Below are 18,108 nucleotides of genomic sequence, written 5' to 3'. Positions count from 1 at the left end.
ACAGAGAGATGGTTCGTGTTCAAGGGGGTGAGAGCGATTGAGCAAGAGAGACAGAGAAAGCGAAAAACAGAGGAGAACACAGAGGAAGAGGGAGAAAAAAAAATCTATTGATTTACAGAGGAAGGGCAGAGTGTGATCTGCCAGCCTTGTTTATATGATGAATGGCAGAGAGATTGGCAAGGCAACACTTAACATTCTTCTGTTATTTAACCTCTCTGCTTGCTTTCTTCTCCCTCCTTCGTACTATTGCTCTTTGCCGAATACAAGCTTTCTCTGTTCTAGCGCCCAAGCGTCGCATACAGTAGAGAAATCTCTGCACGGCAAGAGCATTAGGCTAATTTATACGGCGGTAATTAGGCCATTAGACCTGAAACAATCTGGGACCCCGTAATTAAAGCAAAGCGCTCCAAAAGTCAACAGCAACTCCCATTGAGCCGAGCTAAACAGTCTCCGAAAGTGTTATTTACATGTCCAAACAGCTTGAGGTCTCAGTGTAAGCAAACACGATGAGAGACCGGGTGTGAAGGGATTGATCAGAGGGAGAATTCGGCTTCACGAGGGAGCCGGCGTCCAAACTATTTCTGCTGATAGTCTGCATGGGGCTTCTCCATCTCCTCATATAGTTTGTAGTTTTTAGCAAAGTACAGGCGCGTGAGAAACGCTCACATTCTGTTAGCCGGTATGTCACATCTGTGTTTACTGAAAGATGCCCTCGAGCTGAAGCGTTGCTTTGAGAGTTATTTTGAATTAAGTGTGATTCATTTATTATTTTATGGCGATGAATTGATTGATTTCTTTCCCCTGTGATTTCCTGTGAAGGCCAGAAACGGAATATAATACTCACAACTATGTTTTCATGAGTGTGACATCACCTCAAGCTAAGAATAGTTGTGTTTCCGTTGGCTCACGAGTCCTTCATATCTACAAAGGGAGCGGATCCTCTTTTCTACGGGAGCTCAGAGCGGACAAATCACTTGCAGAGCATTTAAGTATAATCACCGGAGACCACGGCTACACATATCTCCAGTAAGGAGTATGAAAAATATCACAAAAGACACACAGAGCTGCATTGTCCTGTTGTTTGCCAAAAGTCATGTCCATGTTCTTGTTCTCACTCCCGGAAAAAAGGAGCAACACGCAAACAGACAGCGTCTGGAGCATCTTTCGCACGCTCTGCGAAGTGTTGCAGAGTTATGGTGTAACTGTGGGCCTCGGTGCAGACGAGCGTGCCTGAGCACTGAGCTCATGAGCCGGGAGAGAGGTGGCATAATGAAATCTGGCAGTCAGAGCCCCGGCACAGGCTTCATATGTTCCACATTAGCGATGCACAAACCTCTGGAGCAGCGCCCCAGCAGCCCTCTTTTCTCACTCCGCCTTAGTCGCTTATGACAATCTGTCACTGGCTCTTTGTGCTCTCGCAGCGGAGCGTCGATGAGAAGCGCCGTGTTTACGGAGGAGCGCTCGGTCCTCGGCGGCGGGTGACACTCTGTTAGAGCAGCCGGTGAACCCTCGCCACAGGAGAGGAGGAGCCCAGGTTTAGCAGTCAAGACAATGAACTCACAATGCTGAGTTGACAACAAAAGAGGAAGATGAGAAATTGTTTGCGTGTTATCAAAACCCAAATCAGAATTGTGAGCGACAGTTCGAATTCTCCTCAAGTATCACATCACACGCGTTCCAAAGCACAGTGCAGATCCTTTGTGGGAAAACTGCCATTATGAAAGGAGATTAACCAATAAGGATATTGCAAATGATGTGCTTTAGGCTTTATCCTCCCCTTGTCCTCCCCCCTCTTTTGAAATTATTCAAGTGTCCAATAAAGGACAAGGCAATTACCATCCTCTCTTTAATGAAGGGGAAGCTGGCTTTTGGTCTCGAGCACGGTGTGTTTGTGTTGAATTAGAATTAATGAGCCTGGTCAAAGTTTGCCTCTAATTGCCCTTTCATTAAGACCCATTTGTAATCATCTCTTAATGACTTCCATCTCTTTGCTCAAAGAAAAAAAAAAAACGTACACCAAAAATGAATACTGCTGCTCTGGAGTCATTAAAATGTCTGAGCAGAGTTCTGAAGAGCGGATGAGTTGGTGGAGAACAAAATGTTTCAAATGAAAAAGTTCTCAAATTATGATATGCTGAGTTTGTGACTTCCGGTGTTTGATTGGCTGGGGTGACTTCTTCAACCCGTCTCACTCTGCCAGTGGTGGTCTACCAAACGCACCCGGTACAAAACCGTCGCGATTCCGGCTTTTCCTTCGGAATGCAGGAAGTGTGGTGTGTGTGTGGCCGCAGTGGGAAGGTAAAGACTGTGGGGCGCGTGTGCCGGCTTCCCACGCGCCCTCCAGCTGTATTCTGTATTGGAGAGATGAGAAAACCGTGAATATCCAGAAGAGCAGGGGCAATTTAGCCCCGGAGTAAACAGTAAGGAGTCCCTACAGGAAATACTGGAGATGGATTGCAGGATGCTGTCTCCCCCCCCCTCTCTTCTTCGCCCTCTGTTCTTTGCGACTGTATACATTCCCTCTAGTGACACAGAGCTGTTTGCCTCGCTAATGGAGAGCTGTGCTGGCGTAAAAGAGGTGGCAGGCTCTATTTAGATAGGGCCGTGGTAAAGTAAACTTCAGAGTTTGATTTAAATAAACCTCGGCGGAACGGTTTGCCATGCGGCCCCCGGCGAGCACAGGGGAGGGAGGCTGGGAAGGAAAGAGTGATGAAGGGGAAGAAGAAAAAGAAGAAGAAAAAAGGAGTCCAGTCCAGGCGCAGGTCTGTGTCGAGTGAGGAGCTCCAGAGACATAAACAGAGGGGGGATCTGGGTAATTCAATGAGGAGAGGCGGATGTGGGATTGTAGGTGTGTGTTGCGGGGGTGAAGGGGGGTGGCGTCTTTTAAAATGATTTCACAGTTTGTAATCTCCATGCAGTCATCCCTCATTACCTAACAGGACAGAGGTCAGTTTAAAGTTCAGTAAGATTAGAGGACACGAGGCTTTCACTCCCGTCGAGCCAGAACACGGTGCGTACAGACCTGAAGGTTCGTTTCCGACTCTGACAGCCAAGGGCCGTCAGCCTCGGAGCGGTGCAGAGTAAACAAAGCCGATTCTACGAGCAGCCCGTCTCTCTATCCCAGAAACCCTCATCCCTCCCCCTCAGCAGCTCGGCCGAGGTGAGCCAAGCCAAAACTGAGTCACCAGGAGGAAACTATCAAACAGACGGAGAAACAGAGTGGTCAGATATTTGCCAGAGCTGCTTTGAAGAGGTTTTTTTTTACCACTAACATTAAGAAAACAAGACGGATTCCTCATCTGAAAAGCCAACCTATCCCCTCCTCAACAAGTTATTCCCTAGTCATTGTAGGAGCTTAAAAGATCCACATTCAGCAGATTGCTTAAAATTCAACACGGGGAAATACTGCTAACTGTTGCAGGGCTGTCCTCCCCTTTGCCACAGGTGTGTGGGGGCGGCTGTCTTTATGCACTCTGCAGGGAGCCGGTGTTTTAGACTTAAAGAGACACTCCACCAACATGTCAGGGTCTGTTTTCTTATCATGGGGAGCACTATATAGCGTGTGAAAACAGATGTACACTGTTGTCTTTGGCTCTAGACTGAGCTTTCCAAAGTCTTAGAATGGTACTCAGGTTACATCACCCGGGTATCTCCGTATCTCTTGGAGATCCACATGAGGGACTTAAAGTCAGGGCGGCTCAGCTGTCTGCTGCTTCTTCCATAAAGTCCCCCAACTTTATAGAAGAGCAATACTAAATGCAGTACATTGATATAGCAGTAAAGATACAGGGTGAGTAGGTAGAATAAAGTCACTCTCCCTCTGTGTGTGTGTTGGTATCCGAGCTGCCCCGTTCTCTGTTGACATAGCCGGGCCGGCCGTGCATGCTTTTAGTGCACGTTCGTGCACGTGAGCGCGCCTCTCTCATACATTATTATGCACTATTAATACACTGCATTAGTATAAACCGATCCCCTCTTAATTGTAGCTTTGTCGGCTCAAGCTGGCAGCAGTCCCCCCCCCCCCCTTCCCCCCCAATGAATGCCTTAGTGATGAGGTAAGCACACCTGAGAGGTTCTGGGGGATCAACACCTGCTGCGTTCGCCCTGCGCTGCAGCTGCGTTTGGCGGCGAGCAAACACTCGTACAGAGCTGTCGGGCACCCCGCCGGTTGGCCGCACGCCCTCTTGGCGCGCACTGCCAAATGTTTACAAGCAAAAAACACACATAGCTCGCAGCCTCGGAGACTTGCTGCGTGAAGGTATGCAGATGTTGACACATGCTCTGCCTCAGGGCGTGATACGCAACTTGGCAAGGGTGTCCGTCTAAGGCTGTAAAGTGACATGTTCTGTCATCGAGTTCATATATATGAGAAGGTGAATTGTTGCCCTGTGGACCCCTGTGTTGCGTGTTAGTCGTTTGCTGTTTCTGTCTTTCCGTGCAGGTTTTAAGCCATTTTCCAGTTTCACAAAATGCATGTGGTTTGCAGGTTGCAACTCGTCCAACAACGGATGCATAAGTTGCGACACAAAACTCCAACTTTAGTTTTTCAGATTGCAGTACGGAGTGCAGTTAAGGTTGGAAGAGGAGCGCGCAAAGACCTGAATTCAGTCTGGTGGCAATTTCAGGGGTAAAAATAGAGAACAACTTGGAAGCTCATATTATGCAAATGTTTCAATGTTTTATCTGGAGGGAGAACAAAAAAAGAAGCCTCTCGATTCTCTCTGGCAGTTGTGACTAAACACTGAAACGGAAAAGGATGTTTTTGTTCTCGTTTTGTGCGTTTCATTGGTTGTACTTAGACGTTATCCTTTGTGCAAAACCATATTATGCTTGGTGCGGGGAGAAACATGCCATTTGGCTGCTTTCCTTACGGTTATTTATCGCTGCTTATTGTGAGTTCTATCGAGCCTCGAGACATTTGCAAAGACTTCCTCAGCAAACATTTTGGAGCGGTGCAGCTTTTAATGAGGTCTCATTTGGGGTGGGTCTGCCCAAAGATAGCCATCATCCACTGCCTTTCATTACAGCTGCTATTTAGATTAGCCGAGGAGGGAATACGTTCACATGGAGATTTTAGAAGAACCAGGGGTCTTGGAAAGTGTAAAGAAAAATGTCTCATATTTATTTTTCTCTCTCTCTTCCTGTCATTCTATACAGCGGCACCGCAGTTCTTCCCCACCTTCCATCCTCCTGTGCCAATCGACGACAGACATACCCAGGGACGTTACATCTACGAGCCTTCCCCCGTGCCCCCTCTTCACGTGTAAGTCTCTCAAACCGCACACACACACACACACACACACACACCCATCATACCTGGGAACACGTTTGATTCAGCCGCATCACACGCATCACTGCCGTGCTCCCCACACGCCTAATGGCGATACAAATCAAGCTCCTAAACTTCCCTTCCGCCTGTGGGCGTGGAGCATCCTCCGACGTGGCTGCCGGGGCGCCTCTCTTTGCCTTTCAGGATCAAAGGCCACGGCCCCTGTACGTGCGCAACATGATCCGCATGTCAGAGACACGCAAATGAACATGTGTCAGAGACGCGGAAATGAGAGCGAGGGCGAAGGGGGAGCCTGGGAGCGTGCGATCCTCATAAGAGCAGTGATCAAGCCCTGTCAGGAGAAGGGAGCCTCTGCTGACATCCACCCGTCTCTGACAGACACAGATGGGCTCCTGACGCACAAGCTGCATGCCGCTAACCACCCCGCCGCATCCAATCACGCGCACGCGCGGGCGATCAAATATGAAGTAGGGCAAAACATGGTGTCGTGCCTCGTGAGGGAGAGCGGTAAGTATTTAGAAGCAGGGGAAGTCTTGTTACAGTAGTGTTGTATTTCCCTTCTGACGGTGCTGTCCGGGTCAGCAGAGAACCTCAAAGCATTCCATCAGCTCGCCCACTTACGTACACTCATGCACAAATTACTCTTTATTTTTTTTATTTTTTACTCCCCTCTTTCCACTCTTTCTGTCTTTTACTCTCTCCCGTCATTTGTATTCCTCGCGTCTGACCGGTGAGCGGTACCACTCGGAGGAGCCTCCTCGTCCTTGTTTCCTTATCCGCAGACACCAAGGAAGCGATCACGGCGCGACGAGGACAAATTGGATGGGGCAGCTACTTGGGCCGCATTATGTTTGATATTCTTCATCATTATCAACTCCCCCCTTCTCCTCCTCAGGAGTCATATCTCTCCCTTGCTGATGTGCCACTAAGCGTAATGAATTTTTTATGCCCCTCTCCGCCTCCCCACCTCCGGCCCACCCTACCTCTCAACGCCTCATCTCCTGCTCAGGGGCTGCAGCAGGGGAGGGGGGGGGGGAGAGCGAGGCGAGGAAATAAAAATAAAAAAAGGAAGGTGATTGATGCCCCGTGTCACTGCAAACAAAATGGCAAATATAATTTAGCATTTAGCTTATGCAGAGATAATGGGGCGAACACGCGCCGGCAACACAGGCTTGAACAAACAGCCTGGCTTGTTATCCGTCAGGAGTGGTTTGGTACGATGTGGAGCACAGGTTAGGGAGGGGGGGGGGGGGGGGGGGGGGGGGGGGGGGAGGAATGAGGAGGAGGTGGAGGTGGAGGGACGACACAGAGCCAGGGAATTGAATTAAGGGGGAGAAGTTACGCGGCGCCGGTGTCTTCAGTCACTCTGTCCGGACAGGCGTTATCTGTGCGCTCGGTTTGCTGTCAGTGGAAACACGGCCGTGCTCCGCCACGCTACTTATGGCCTATTTATCCAAGCCATTAAGCATAGAGCTGTTTAATATGACTCGCCATGCTGAGGGAAACTATTTGTCATTATTATAAGACAGCTGTTTAGTGGCCAGCCTTATTTAAATCCGCTGTCACGCACGTTATCTACGAATTTACGTGGGTTTCATGCAGGAATAGTCTCAACTACTTTTGTGTCTTTGCGCAGGGAAGCAGCGATATTGCCTGCTTGATTAAAAAAGCAACACGGTATTCCTCAGTGAGAAGAGGCACTCATCAGTATTACAGCTGAGTCCAACCACCTGATGGCAAATTGCAGATAATTACACTTCCAAGTTCAGCTTTGTGCAAGTTTCAGCCAAACTTCAGGACCGCAGAACTACAACTGAGGATTTAAAAGTGATGCATTGGCCTCGGTAGTGTTGCTCGTTGCCAGGCCGAGCAAACAGAGGCAGTCGACGTATAGCTGTCGCCTCAGGGAAATGGAGGACAGGAGGCGGCTTATGGAGAAATATTGAATTGTTTTAAGACAAGTTCTCCTCGGTGAGCAGAATTAATCGTTATTAGCCCTCTCAAAGATATGCCTAAGTACACAGGGACTATTATTGCAGTACTTCCCCATGCAGCCTCTCATTACGGCCTGTAATTACAGTTGGGTTGGCCCTGCGGCAGCTCCATCAATCCAGCCAGCTTCCCCCCGCCACGCACGCAAAGCCAGTCACCACTGGGCGTCCGTGTCCGGAGAAAAACACACCGCTGAACGCCCAGCAGCTTGTTTCCTCTCCGGCACAATGACACATCCACCATCCTATACGTGGCAAATGAACAGAATCATATCCTATTACCGCGAAGGGCCTAATTGAAACATGTTTATTTATGGGCCCCGTTTTCAGGCGAGGAGCGAGCGCTAGCCGCGCAGCTAACGGGCTCCAGCGATACGAGGCGGTAGAATTAAATTAAAAGCTCATAAAATGAAATATGCTCCGTATTAGCTGCTTGACACTTAATTTGCCTTCAAATGAGCAGAGGAAATCACAAATTAACTGTCCTTTGTTTTTTTTCCCTCTTTACCTCACCTCCCCTATTAGGCAAGGGAGAGCGCAATTACAGACAGAGGCTAATCGTTTAGTTTATGAATTCTTGTGGGGAAGGTACCAATGTGCCATTCAATATTAAAGCCTCGGGGTCAGGAGAGAGGAGGGGCTCTTCCTGTAGATGCTTGCTGTTCTGAGGACCTCGTATATTCACATGGAAGAGAGTTTCAGCAACCCCAGTTTAAAATGAAACCAATGCCAACTAACAACGAGCTGCTTCTGCGTTTCCACAACCTCCCAACTTAAGCTAAACCACAATGTCCTGTAATGATCCAGGAGCAGCAAAAGCCTCTCCTGCTTGTTCTCCTCTGCTTGCCAACTGGTCTGGAAACAGCTGACCTCCAGGCTCAACCAAAAAGGAGAAAGAGCCCTTCGTGCTCCAGAGAAGATGCTTCCTGCTTAAATAAACACATTGATCGGTGAAGAGCAGGCTCTCCATGGGAGCTCTGGTCCCCTCTGCCACCTCCATTGTGCGGGACTGGCTTAATGGGAGTTTTTTTTTTGGGTGGGGGTAGCCGGGGCCAAGAGAAGAGACCGCTCCTTTCATTGCAGCTTTATTGCCTGACCACGGTACACAGCAAAACAAAACAAAGCTCTCATGCGGCTCAGCGCCGGCTCTCGGTCACCCGGAGACCGTTCAGAACAAACAGAGGTATTCGTCACAAGTCAATTATCAGCATCGGGCTTTGCTCTGGAGTCCCGGGCCCTCGTGCTGTGAATGGGGCCACTAAAACAACAACACATTCTTATGGGATAAGCAATTGACTCACAACCTTTTGCGCAGTTATCGCATGTGGATTCAGGAAAGAATTAGTCAAGAAGGGAGAGTCCATATAGGAGTTTGCAAAGTTGTAAAGCAAATAGAAAGCCTTGAGCTTTGACTTTTCTATTTATTTTAGTGTGGATTTTTAATGAAGTACTTATCTACACAATACAACAATATTGAAAGGTTCTGAAAACAAACGTATTTGTGCAAATGTTTCACTCACATGTTTTACATTTAAATCCTCTAGAGAGGTAAAGTAACACACACATTTAAAATCCAGTCTAATACTTTTTATATACCAAAAAAACTAAATAGCTTAAACATTCTGGGTATTTTTTTTCTTCTTTCTGTTCTGAAATTATATCCAGAACTGCATTAACTATTTAATGTGTTTCAAAAAGCGATAATCTGACTCTCAAAGGGAAAAATGTTTGGATTCTTCAGAAATAACACTTTTCAGTGTGACTCATGAATAAAGTCATGGACTGTATGTTCTGTCAGTGTGGAGGCAGAGTGCAGGTGGGGGGTTGTGAGGCCTGTGTGTGTGCGCGTGTGTGTGTGTGTGGGGGTATTTCATTCAGGAGTGTGTTTGTTCAGCTGCGGGCCGCGGCCTGACTGGAAGGCATCCTGCAGGCACCGGGGGAGAGAGCCGCTGCACGTCTGTGTCATCGCAGCGCGAACCCTCAGCTCTGAAACCAAGAACCAGGCGGGAGTTAATTGACTTAACGGCTGTGTGAGCTGTTGCATCACTTATTGTAAAGATCGAACCCAAAAAAAAAAAGCCTGTGAATCACCTCGTCAACCTACCAGTTTTATTCTCTGTGGGCACCCGAGATTCTCACCAATTTCACACAGTTTTTCCGTACAGCAACTCTTCCCCATCGCTGTCCTCTGCCTTTGGCTTTTTTTTTTCTTTTAGTCTTTTATTTTTTTTTTTTAGATGTGCACCATGTTGTTTTGTTATTTACATAAACTGTTGTCGGAGCGCCCAATCTGGGCATAGAGGAGCGGCGTGTTGCTTAGCATAAAGACCACGGTCTTATCTCAACACCTCCTTCCAGATGGGACGAGGCCGAGCATTGCAATACACACACACACACACACACACACACACACACACACAGACACATGCACACACAATGCAAAACAATGGAAAGACAAAAGGGTCTACTGTATAGCTTTTATAGAAGCTAGAGGAGACATGTTCTGTAAGAGTGACTGTTCACAGTGGGATTTGACTTTGCATCGTCACGGCCTCATTTAAGGTTTCGGGCCAACTTCAACACAATTTGTTCTCATTTTTAGTCCAAACACTGGAATCTGTGACTGTATAATATTTTCTGCAGGCCACATTTTTCCTTGCCGTTAAAAAAAAGAAAAAGGAATAGAAACCATCGTCCGATTTGCTGTTAACGTTCACATTTGAATATAGTCTAGACTAAAAAGCGAACCTGAAACAGGAGCCATACATTATATTAAGAATTGATGATTATTTCATAATCGCATCTGATAATTTGTGTCCAGATATGGCCGCTGTCACCGAAGAGCAGGGGAGAGAGACGAAGGCCACTTTTTCATCCTCCTCTCCAAGTGTCCAAAAGCCATTCTGTCTGACTTCATAGGTCACCCCTCCCTGGTGCAGTCACTGGTTCCTCCCCTCCCTCCCCCATTCCTCCCCCCTCTTTAATACTTTCTCTATGGAGTAAGTCGGGGGGACAGGCGGTCACGCAGTAGCTGGCTTCATGATTAATGGTGTTTATTCTTGACAGAAGGCTCCTTTATTTATCTGCATTGCAGTTTCACTGATACTATCAGTCACCTGAATGAAAAATATTCAGTCATACCAATTTTGCAGTATAATTGAGTAGAGTCACTTCCTTTCAGTTTTTTCCCCCCCTCGCTCTCCTCTCCCACTCTATCTGGCAGCCTTATCATCGCCACAGTAATTTTCGCGCTGCGTTGTTTGATATGGAGAGGCTGGCTTTAGCCGTATTTGACATAAAGCCTCTTCAATTTTCACTGGAGGAAGAAGAAAAAAAAAGGGGAAGAAAGAAAGTTGTGCACCACTCTGTGAAAATGTGCGAAGAGGGGGGAAAGAACCGCTCCCCCTCTTTTTTCTTCTGAGGCAATTTCAGGATTTAGAGAGAAAGGAGATAAATGCCTAAGCAGAAATGTGGGCAGATTGAAGTTACAGTATATCTATTTTTTTTGTAATACACCAGTTTCAGAAGCCTAAATGGGCAGTGTCGTCCTTTTTTCTTTTCAGCCTCTGCACAGGACCGTGATATTTTGAAGGCACCTGTGTATTTTGAGAATGATGGATCCAGCAGGTTGAGTGGGGGAGGGGGGACATTTGACAAGACCTGTAAAGGTTTTAGGGTTGAGTCATTACCCGTAGAGATCTGTTAAGACATGTTCCAAAAACTCTACTTACCAGGCTAGGATTACCGACGCTGAAGCTGCTGCTGCCGCGGCCATTGTTTGTTTTTTTTTGCTCCTTGCTAAATGGTTTAATATATCTTAACGGCAAATAGTAATCTCAACTAAAGAAGCAAATTCATACGTTTTTTCTAATCTACAAAAAAATCCTTACATAACCCTTTTTCTTCCATGCAAATCCCATCTGATTATTCAATCAACATATATCTCCTGTTCATTGTTATTTCCTCAGTGTTAGTCCTTTGGTTGAATTTAATTTTAGGCTCCATTATAAATATCATTTGGATAAAAGGGGGATACATTAGTCTCTAATACGAGGCCTGTGAATTTGCACATGTAACACATTAGTGGATTTGATTTTCTGTACTCAAGTCATTTGCCCCCTCTTCATGTTTGAGATCTCAATTTGTAGCTCTCCCATGGAGCACAATGGAAAACCAGGTCTGAGGGGAAGAGATAACAGGCAGGTGCCAACAGCTCTGCGCTAATGTGTGTGTGTGTGTGTGTGCGTGTGTGTGTGTGTGTGTGTGAGTGTGTGTGTGTGTGTGTGCGTCCAATTGTGTGTGTGAGCGGCTCCACGCTGACACACACACGCTTGTTTGAAATATTTTCTCGTCAGTGTTTGAACGGCAGTTTATTTTATTTCACTCTCATTTGTTGTTTGCAATTCTCCAAGCTTTTATTTTTCCCGTAAATATAAAATACATTTTCCTTTTCTTTTTTTTTTTTTACAGTTCAGTTCTCAGATATTTAATAATGTATAGTTTGCTAAATAATTGTTTAAATAATTATAATATGCATTATAAATAGGGCTGAACCTAATTATTATTTTATTATCACTTAATCTGACTGTTATTTTCTTGATTAATCATTCTGTCCATAAAGTGTCTGTAGTGCAAAGTGAAAAATGGCAAATCACATTTTCCCAGAGCCCACGGTGACGTATTCATAATGCTTTTTTAAAAATGCAAAAATAGTCCGTTTCCAAAGATAAGAAAAGTAATAAATCCTCACATTGCAGCAGCTGCAACCAGACAAAGTCTGTAACAATTAATCCAAATAGTTGCAGATGAATTTCATGTCAATTGTCTAATTAATTAGTCGGCTAATCTTTTCAGTTCTGATTCCAAATACCATGGGCAGCCACTCTCAACAACATTTAATCTGCACGAGGCATTAGATGCATAAAAGGCACACACACACACACACACACACACACACACACACACACACACACACACACACACACACACACACACACACACACACACACACACACACACACTGTCTTTAGTGGTTTCGGTGGTAACTTACTCGATGGGTGTGGCCGGCTGTCACTTTTAGCAGCCGTGCCGGTTCTTAATTGGCTTTGTCAAAAGACCCGCCTCTCAGTGACGGGAAGCTATTAGAGATATTACCCATGCAGCGCTGGCAGCACGCCGCCTCACACCGTCTCAGGAACCTCAGGCGGCCGCTGACCTGACGTCCGCTTCTCTTCACAAATAAAAACTATAGCCTCACTAGAGTCGGAGGAAATGCTGATTTCAGAAAGGAAATACTTTGCTCCTTGCCTAATGGGCACAATTACAATTTTTTTTTTGCTCTGGACTCCGAGTCAGTTCTCTGCTTTTTATTTCTTTTACTTTGCCTCACAGACGTCATGCTGTAGCAGTGTAGAAATGTGGAATTTCCATTACTCTGATCTCCGGGCTGTGGGCTCCAGACCCTGCGATCCCACTCTGGGGGCCAGTTTCAGCGAGTAACGAGACCGAGGGAACAGGGTCATAAATCCTCTCCGGCTCTCCTCATTTTCCATCCTCCCTTCGTCCCCTCCCTTTCCTTTCCTCCCTCTCTCCATCTTTCCTAGTCAAGCCTTCAATATGGGATTTAAGAAAACTAAATGCAACCTTGTAAAATATGAACACATGCCTCCTGGTCCAGCTGAAGTCCAGCTCAAGACAGTTTTAATGGAAGAGGAAACGAGTTCATTGCCTCCCTAACAGCTTCGGCACCTCTTCTCCTCCCTTTTTTCTATTTTGTTTATCTTCTAAGTCACACTACTTTTACACTCCCCCCACCAATGCCAATTAATTCATATCACATAAAGCGATTCTATTCTCTCAGCCCCCTTTCATTATTTCCCTTATCAGATGCGGCGTCCATTTAATCTGATAGTGAAAAGGTTTCACCCAATAATTTCGTTTGCCAAAAATTAAACCTACTTCTGTCCCCCATGGTACTTCACTTTCCTTCTTTTTTTTCTTAACAAGGGGTCAGCTGCAGAGGTGTTTTTTTTTAACTGCACAAATATGTGCAGTCATGCTTGTAAGAAGACAGCAAGCTTTTTTTGTTGTATTATGTCCATCATCTGTGGGTGAGTGATTTTGCTCCATTAGATTATTTAAAAGAGATTGAATAAAGCTGAGAAAAATGTAATGTTTCCCAGTGCAGGCTTTTCCCTCCCATTCATATCAGTTTATGTCACTTATGTAGCCGGGTTGTGAAACATCCTCCTTTGGGTAAATCCAAAATGTACACAGGTCTGTGTTTAAGCCTCCCAAAGCTTCATCAGCTTGGCACCACCACGCACTCAGCCCCTCCATGATTAAATATCAAGGAACTCCACATGACATTTTATTAGTCCAACAAGATGGATGAAATGGCCAGAATAAAGTAGGCTGTGTCTTTTCACTTTCCCACCAGCACTTGCCTTTCTTCTGTCCGGATTTTCTCTCCTTCCCCTCCTCTACAAGAAGTATGTATTAGGAAAACGTGATGGATTTCATTCTGAAAAAATGTTATGTTTTTAGCGCAGAGAAGGAAACATATATTCTTGTTTCTCATACCTGATGCTCCTGTTCTCCTCCCTGTGTGTAGCTCTCCCTCCTCCTCCTCCTCTTCCTCCCCCTTTTTTTCTTCTTCTGTTGTTCTACCTCAGATCTCTGTCTGAAGGATTAACCATCTCCAGCAGTGTGTCTCTGCTGTCTTGTAGCGTTGTGTATTGTTTGTGATTTGCTCAGGCCCATCCGTGCGGTTGCTCATTTCAGCAGCCCAGCGTGACGTGGTGGATTGAGGTGGGGTGTGTGTGTGTGTGTGTGTGTGGGTGGGTCTGGGCCACACTCACTCTTCCTCACCTGAGACGGGCTGGACGCACGGGGACGCGCACGCTCGTTACTTACAGTTGTCGGGGCAGCGGAGGCGGTGGGGTGTGGAACCTGAACCCTGTTTAGCTGCAGGCGTCAGCTGAGTTTCTGTGTAAAGGCATTGGGGCCATCGAGACGTTAAGGAAAGATAGATGTGCTTCCTCTCTGTTTTCTCAAGTTTAACACTTCAACACCCAGGAGTCCCCTCTCCTGTCTTCTCTGTAGCCCGGGGCATGCCAGAGGAACTCAAAACACTGACTGAGAACAGCGCTAATTCCACTTGCTTTGAAAAAAAAAGAAAAGAAAAAAAAGCAGCAATCAAGAAAGAAAGAGGAGGTGAATGTGGAGAGACCAATGCAAAACAATCGCTTTGTTTGAAGAGGCAAAATCATTAATGGAAGAGAAACAAAAAGGAAGAAGAAAATGTGTGTCCAGCCCCCTTGAAATTACAGGAAAAAAGGCAGCCTCATTTTGTGTAATTTTTTTCACTTTCATGTTTTCATTCCCTCCCTATAAAGACTGTTGATTCGTTTTGGTAGCCATTCTTATCTCGATGGCTGAAATTACATTTAATTGCAGAGTGGGGGGAAAAAAATGGTTTCGAAACAGCCTGCAAAGAAGAAGAAGAAGAAGAAGAAGAAAACACATAAACATTTTTTCATAACGATGATTGCGTTTGGTCATTTTTGATCAAACACAATCCCATGACTTCGTTGAAGTGTAAGGGAGTGCTGAAGAGCCTTGAAAAAAGCTTTTAACATTTTGAATTTTTATGTATGAGACACCTTCAGCGGGTTCCCGACTCAAGCAGCCGTCATAACCAGATCCTCTTGACACCTGGACCCGTTTGTTGTAAGACTTGCGCTTGTCACACTCGCTGGCTCTGGGTTGATAAACATAAGTTATCACTCCAGCAGCGTGGAAGTGAAACGTGCCCACAGGGGTGTTCTGTGTGCTTATATGTAGACAATGTGAGTGTGACCGAAACACACACACGGGGGGGGGAGGAGACGGAGAAACCGAAGGAGAGTCGCGGGCATTCAACTGGACAGCCAGTGTGTGTGAACTGACTCTGCAGTGTACGGGAATGTCTGGCACGCCTCCAGAAGTATCCCACAGAGAAGGGGATCCTGCTTGATGTGCCCATGAATAGAAAAGCCATCCCCACCTCCCTGAACCCACCCAGGCCCTTTGATGTCAGGGGGTCACACGGAGCCCTCGCAGCTCCGGGGGGAACATAGCGACCCTGAACGCCTGGCAACCTCCCTGTGCCAGGCCAGGCCAGGCCCGCCGTCTGCTCCGCCCGGCCAGGAGCAAAGAGGCAAAGCAGAGACGAGTTACGGGAATATACACATTGGGTTCTTTTGAAGTCCGCTTCTAATATGCAGCTCGGCAGATTAGATCTCTGCCACATCGGATCTGTTAAGGTGCTTACTTGTGGAAGCTTCACATTTTGCAAATCTCAAAAAACTGTGAAATTCCAAGTTGATAATGGTATTGAAACATGCTCCATTTATAGTTGGGAGTTCAAAGGTTACGGCCATAGGCTGTATATGAGAAGTGGACGTAGTCGTAGCGTTTTTTGAAGCATTGAGTTTTTTTGTAACCAGTGAACGGAAGTGACCATATTTAGGCTCCATGGTACAATATTAGCTCTGGTAGCCACCTGTCAGTCATAAGGTAGCCCCGCCCTAAAGCATACTCTGCTTCGTGGTCTAAATGGACCATAATTTACTAAATGAACATTGTGTGTATTGAAGAAGACTTTAAAATAGCAACCATGAACTCATAAATGATTACGATGTTTAATGAGGTAATAAATAAAATGAGATGTAGGGTCATCTTCTAATAGACTTCTAGACAATCAGACTTCTTTTTGCAACAAGAGAAGTGAACCCCTGGTGGCCAGTAGAGGGAATGCATTGTGTAACCAGATGATCAGTCAATAACACCAGATGTGCTGAAGGCTTCATTTCAAGTGCACAGAAAAAAAGAGAAAAAGAGGACTATAAATGTGACTGGCCGTGTTCCCGCCCTCACAGCCCTGCACATGTTGATACTTTTAAAGTTCTTGAGGCACTTTTTTAATTCCCAGGGTTTAGTTGCTCTTTAAAGTGTTCATGATAACACTTACAGCCCCGCGACCACTGAGCAAACTCCATCTGCGGATGAGGACCATGGCATGCGCTTGAAAGCATGAGTAAGCCAACCTTGTTAATGTTACTGTTACTATTAAAATGCAAATCACAAGCTTATTTTGACAATAGAAACAGAAACTCCTGTATTGGTTCACAGCCGATATTGCAAAACAAAATTAACAATCAAGAGTTGTGGGTCAAAGAAAGTTGGCTCCTCAACATCGCTGGCAGTCATGTTTCTGAACCATTTATGACATAGCAATCATCTTTTATTTGCCTTCTGCATCACACCGTGTTTCCACATTGGAGTATTTTCAAAAAGGGAGGGAGGTGTGGAAAAAAGGGTCGGAAAAAAATATGTTTTTTGTTTTTTGATTTAACTTATCCACCTTTTGTTTCTTCATTTTTGCCAAAGCAAAATTACATTTTAACTGCCGCTGTTATTGTCCTCACTAATGTGGAAAATGAAGTCATTGGAATGGGGCTTCGGTGGCAGAACGTAATGAAGACGTTCCCGTTGAATCATTAGAAACCCAGAATATATATCTGCCTCCCTCTGTTTGTGTCTGTCTCTCAGTCCGTCTGTCTTCTCTCTCTCCCCTTGTCTCAGTTCCCTTTCCCCTCTCTCCTTGGGTCTCAGCTGGCTCTGTTCCTGTGGCCCTTTGATCTCGGTGAAAGGGTTTGGAGCTTTAAAGTGCTTCTGTTTCCGCTGTCAGGAGCCCCTCTCTTCCTCCTCTCTGGTTTAGGCTTTCAGAGCGGTGGCAGCCTTGGGTGGGTCGGGCGGGGGCACAGATTTCTATGAGGTGCTGAGATTGAGCTGAGGTTGGAGGGGGAATGTCTGTGTGATGCTGTCAGCCTCGGTCAGGAGAGGACCTGACACCCGACTGATCCCAGTTCCCTCCAAAAAAAAACACAGTTCCCACTCACTCAGCCCCTCGTGGCCACAGGGGCAATGTGTCAAGACAGATGGGTCGAGTACATTGGTTGTATTTTTCTACGACCTCTTCTTCCTGTATATTTTATATAAGAGGACATGTGTCGTGCAGGAAGCATGCACAAAATCACCTTGAAATATAGTGCAACTTGGCTGCAATCGCATGGGTTTTGTCCACGAAGGACTTCTTTTACCAAAAGGTGCTGTGTTTTGCATTCGTGAATATTAGTCACTTTCAGAAAGCAGCACACAGGCACATGAAGGAGCCAAATGCAGACGACAGTGAAACGACAGGACTATAAATAAAACTAAACGGAAAACAAGACACGAGGGCAGAATGGAAGCTGATTGGCGGTGGAAACAGTGGGAACAGAGCGAGGCCGGCTAATACGACACAGGCGATGCACCGAGAAAAGGAGGGAAAACCACAGAGACGTGGATCCAAACAAACACAGGGCTCTCAAGCCCAGAGAGAAACCATGACAATGGTGTTACCACCATTAAGTGTAAAGAATGGAAGTTCCCATTTACAGCGAGTGAGTTGTTTTACAGGGACCTTTTTTTATCCTGTTTACACAGCAACAAGTGTAACATGTCATTGCAGAGTAAACACAGGTGTAATTAATTACTTTAATTAATTATGGCCCTGGCCCTGGTGTTGTGCATGAGCGGAATCATAATTAAGTTATTCAATTACACCTGTGTTCACCCTGCTATGACGTGTGGTCACGGCTGCTGTGAACAGGGCCTAATATCACACAATATGTCTTTACCTTTATCTTAATATAATAACTAAGACTGCTGCAAAAAAATCTGTTTCTCAAACTAGGCTTCCCGGATTGTATTTAAACGTCTCGCTGGTTTCTGCAGAAAGAA

At 45.9% G+C, this 18,108-nt stretch overlaps 1 protein-coding gene across 1 annotated transcript in view; it reads left to right on the top strand.

Moving 5' to 3' along the window:
• Window positions 1-18,108, top strand: part of gli3 (GLI family zinc finger 3) — a gene marked incomplete at its 3' end in the record, with an annotated part of 86,199 nt that overhangs the window by 42,091 nt on the left and 26,000 nt on the right. The window contains exon 4 of the mRNA XM_079234625.1: window positions 5,158-5,263. Coding sequence (XP_079090751.1) covers window positions 5,158-5,263 — 106 coding nt within the window. The remainder of the gene's footprint in view (window positions 1-5,157; window positions 5,264-18,108) is intronic.

This window comes from Taurulus bubalis (assembly GCF_910589615.1).
Source record: "Taurulus bubalis genome assembly, chromosome: 18".
Classification (NCBI taxonomy): domain Eukaryota; kingdom Metazoa; phylum Chordata; class Actinopteri; order Perciformes; family Cottidae; genus Taurulus; species Taurulus bubalis.
This window is presented reverse-complemented; position numbering and strand designations above follow the sequence as displayed.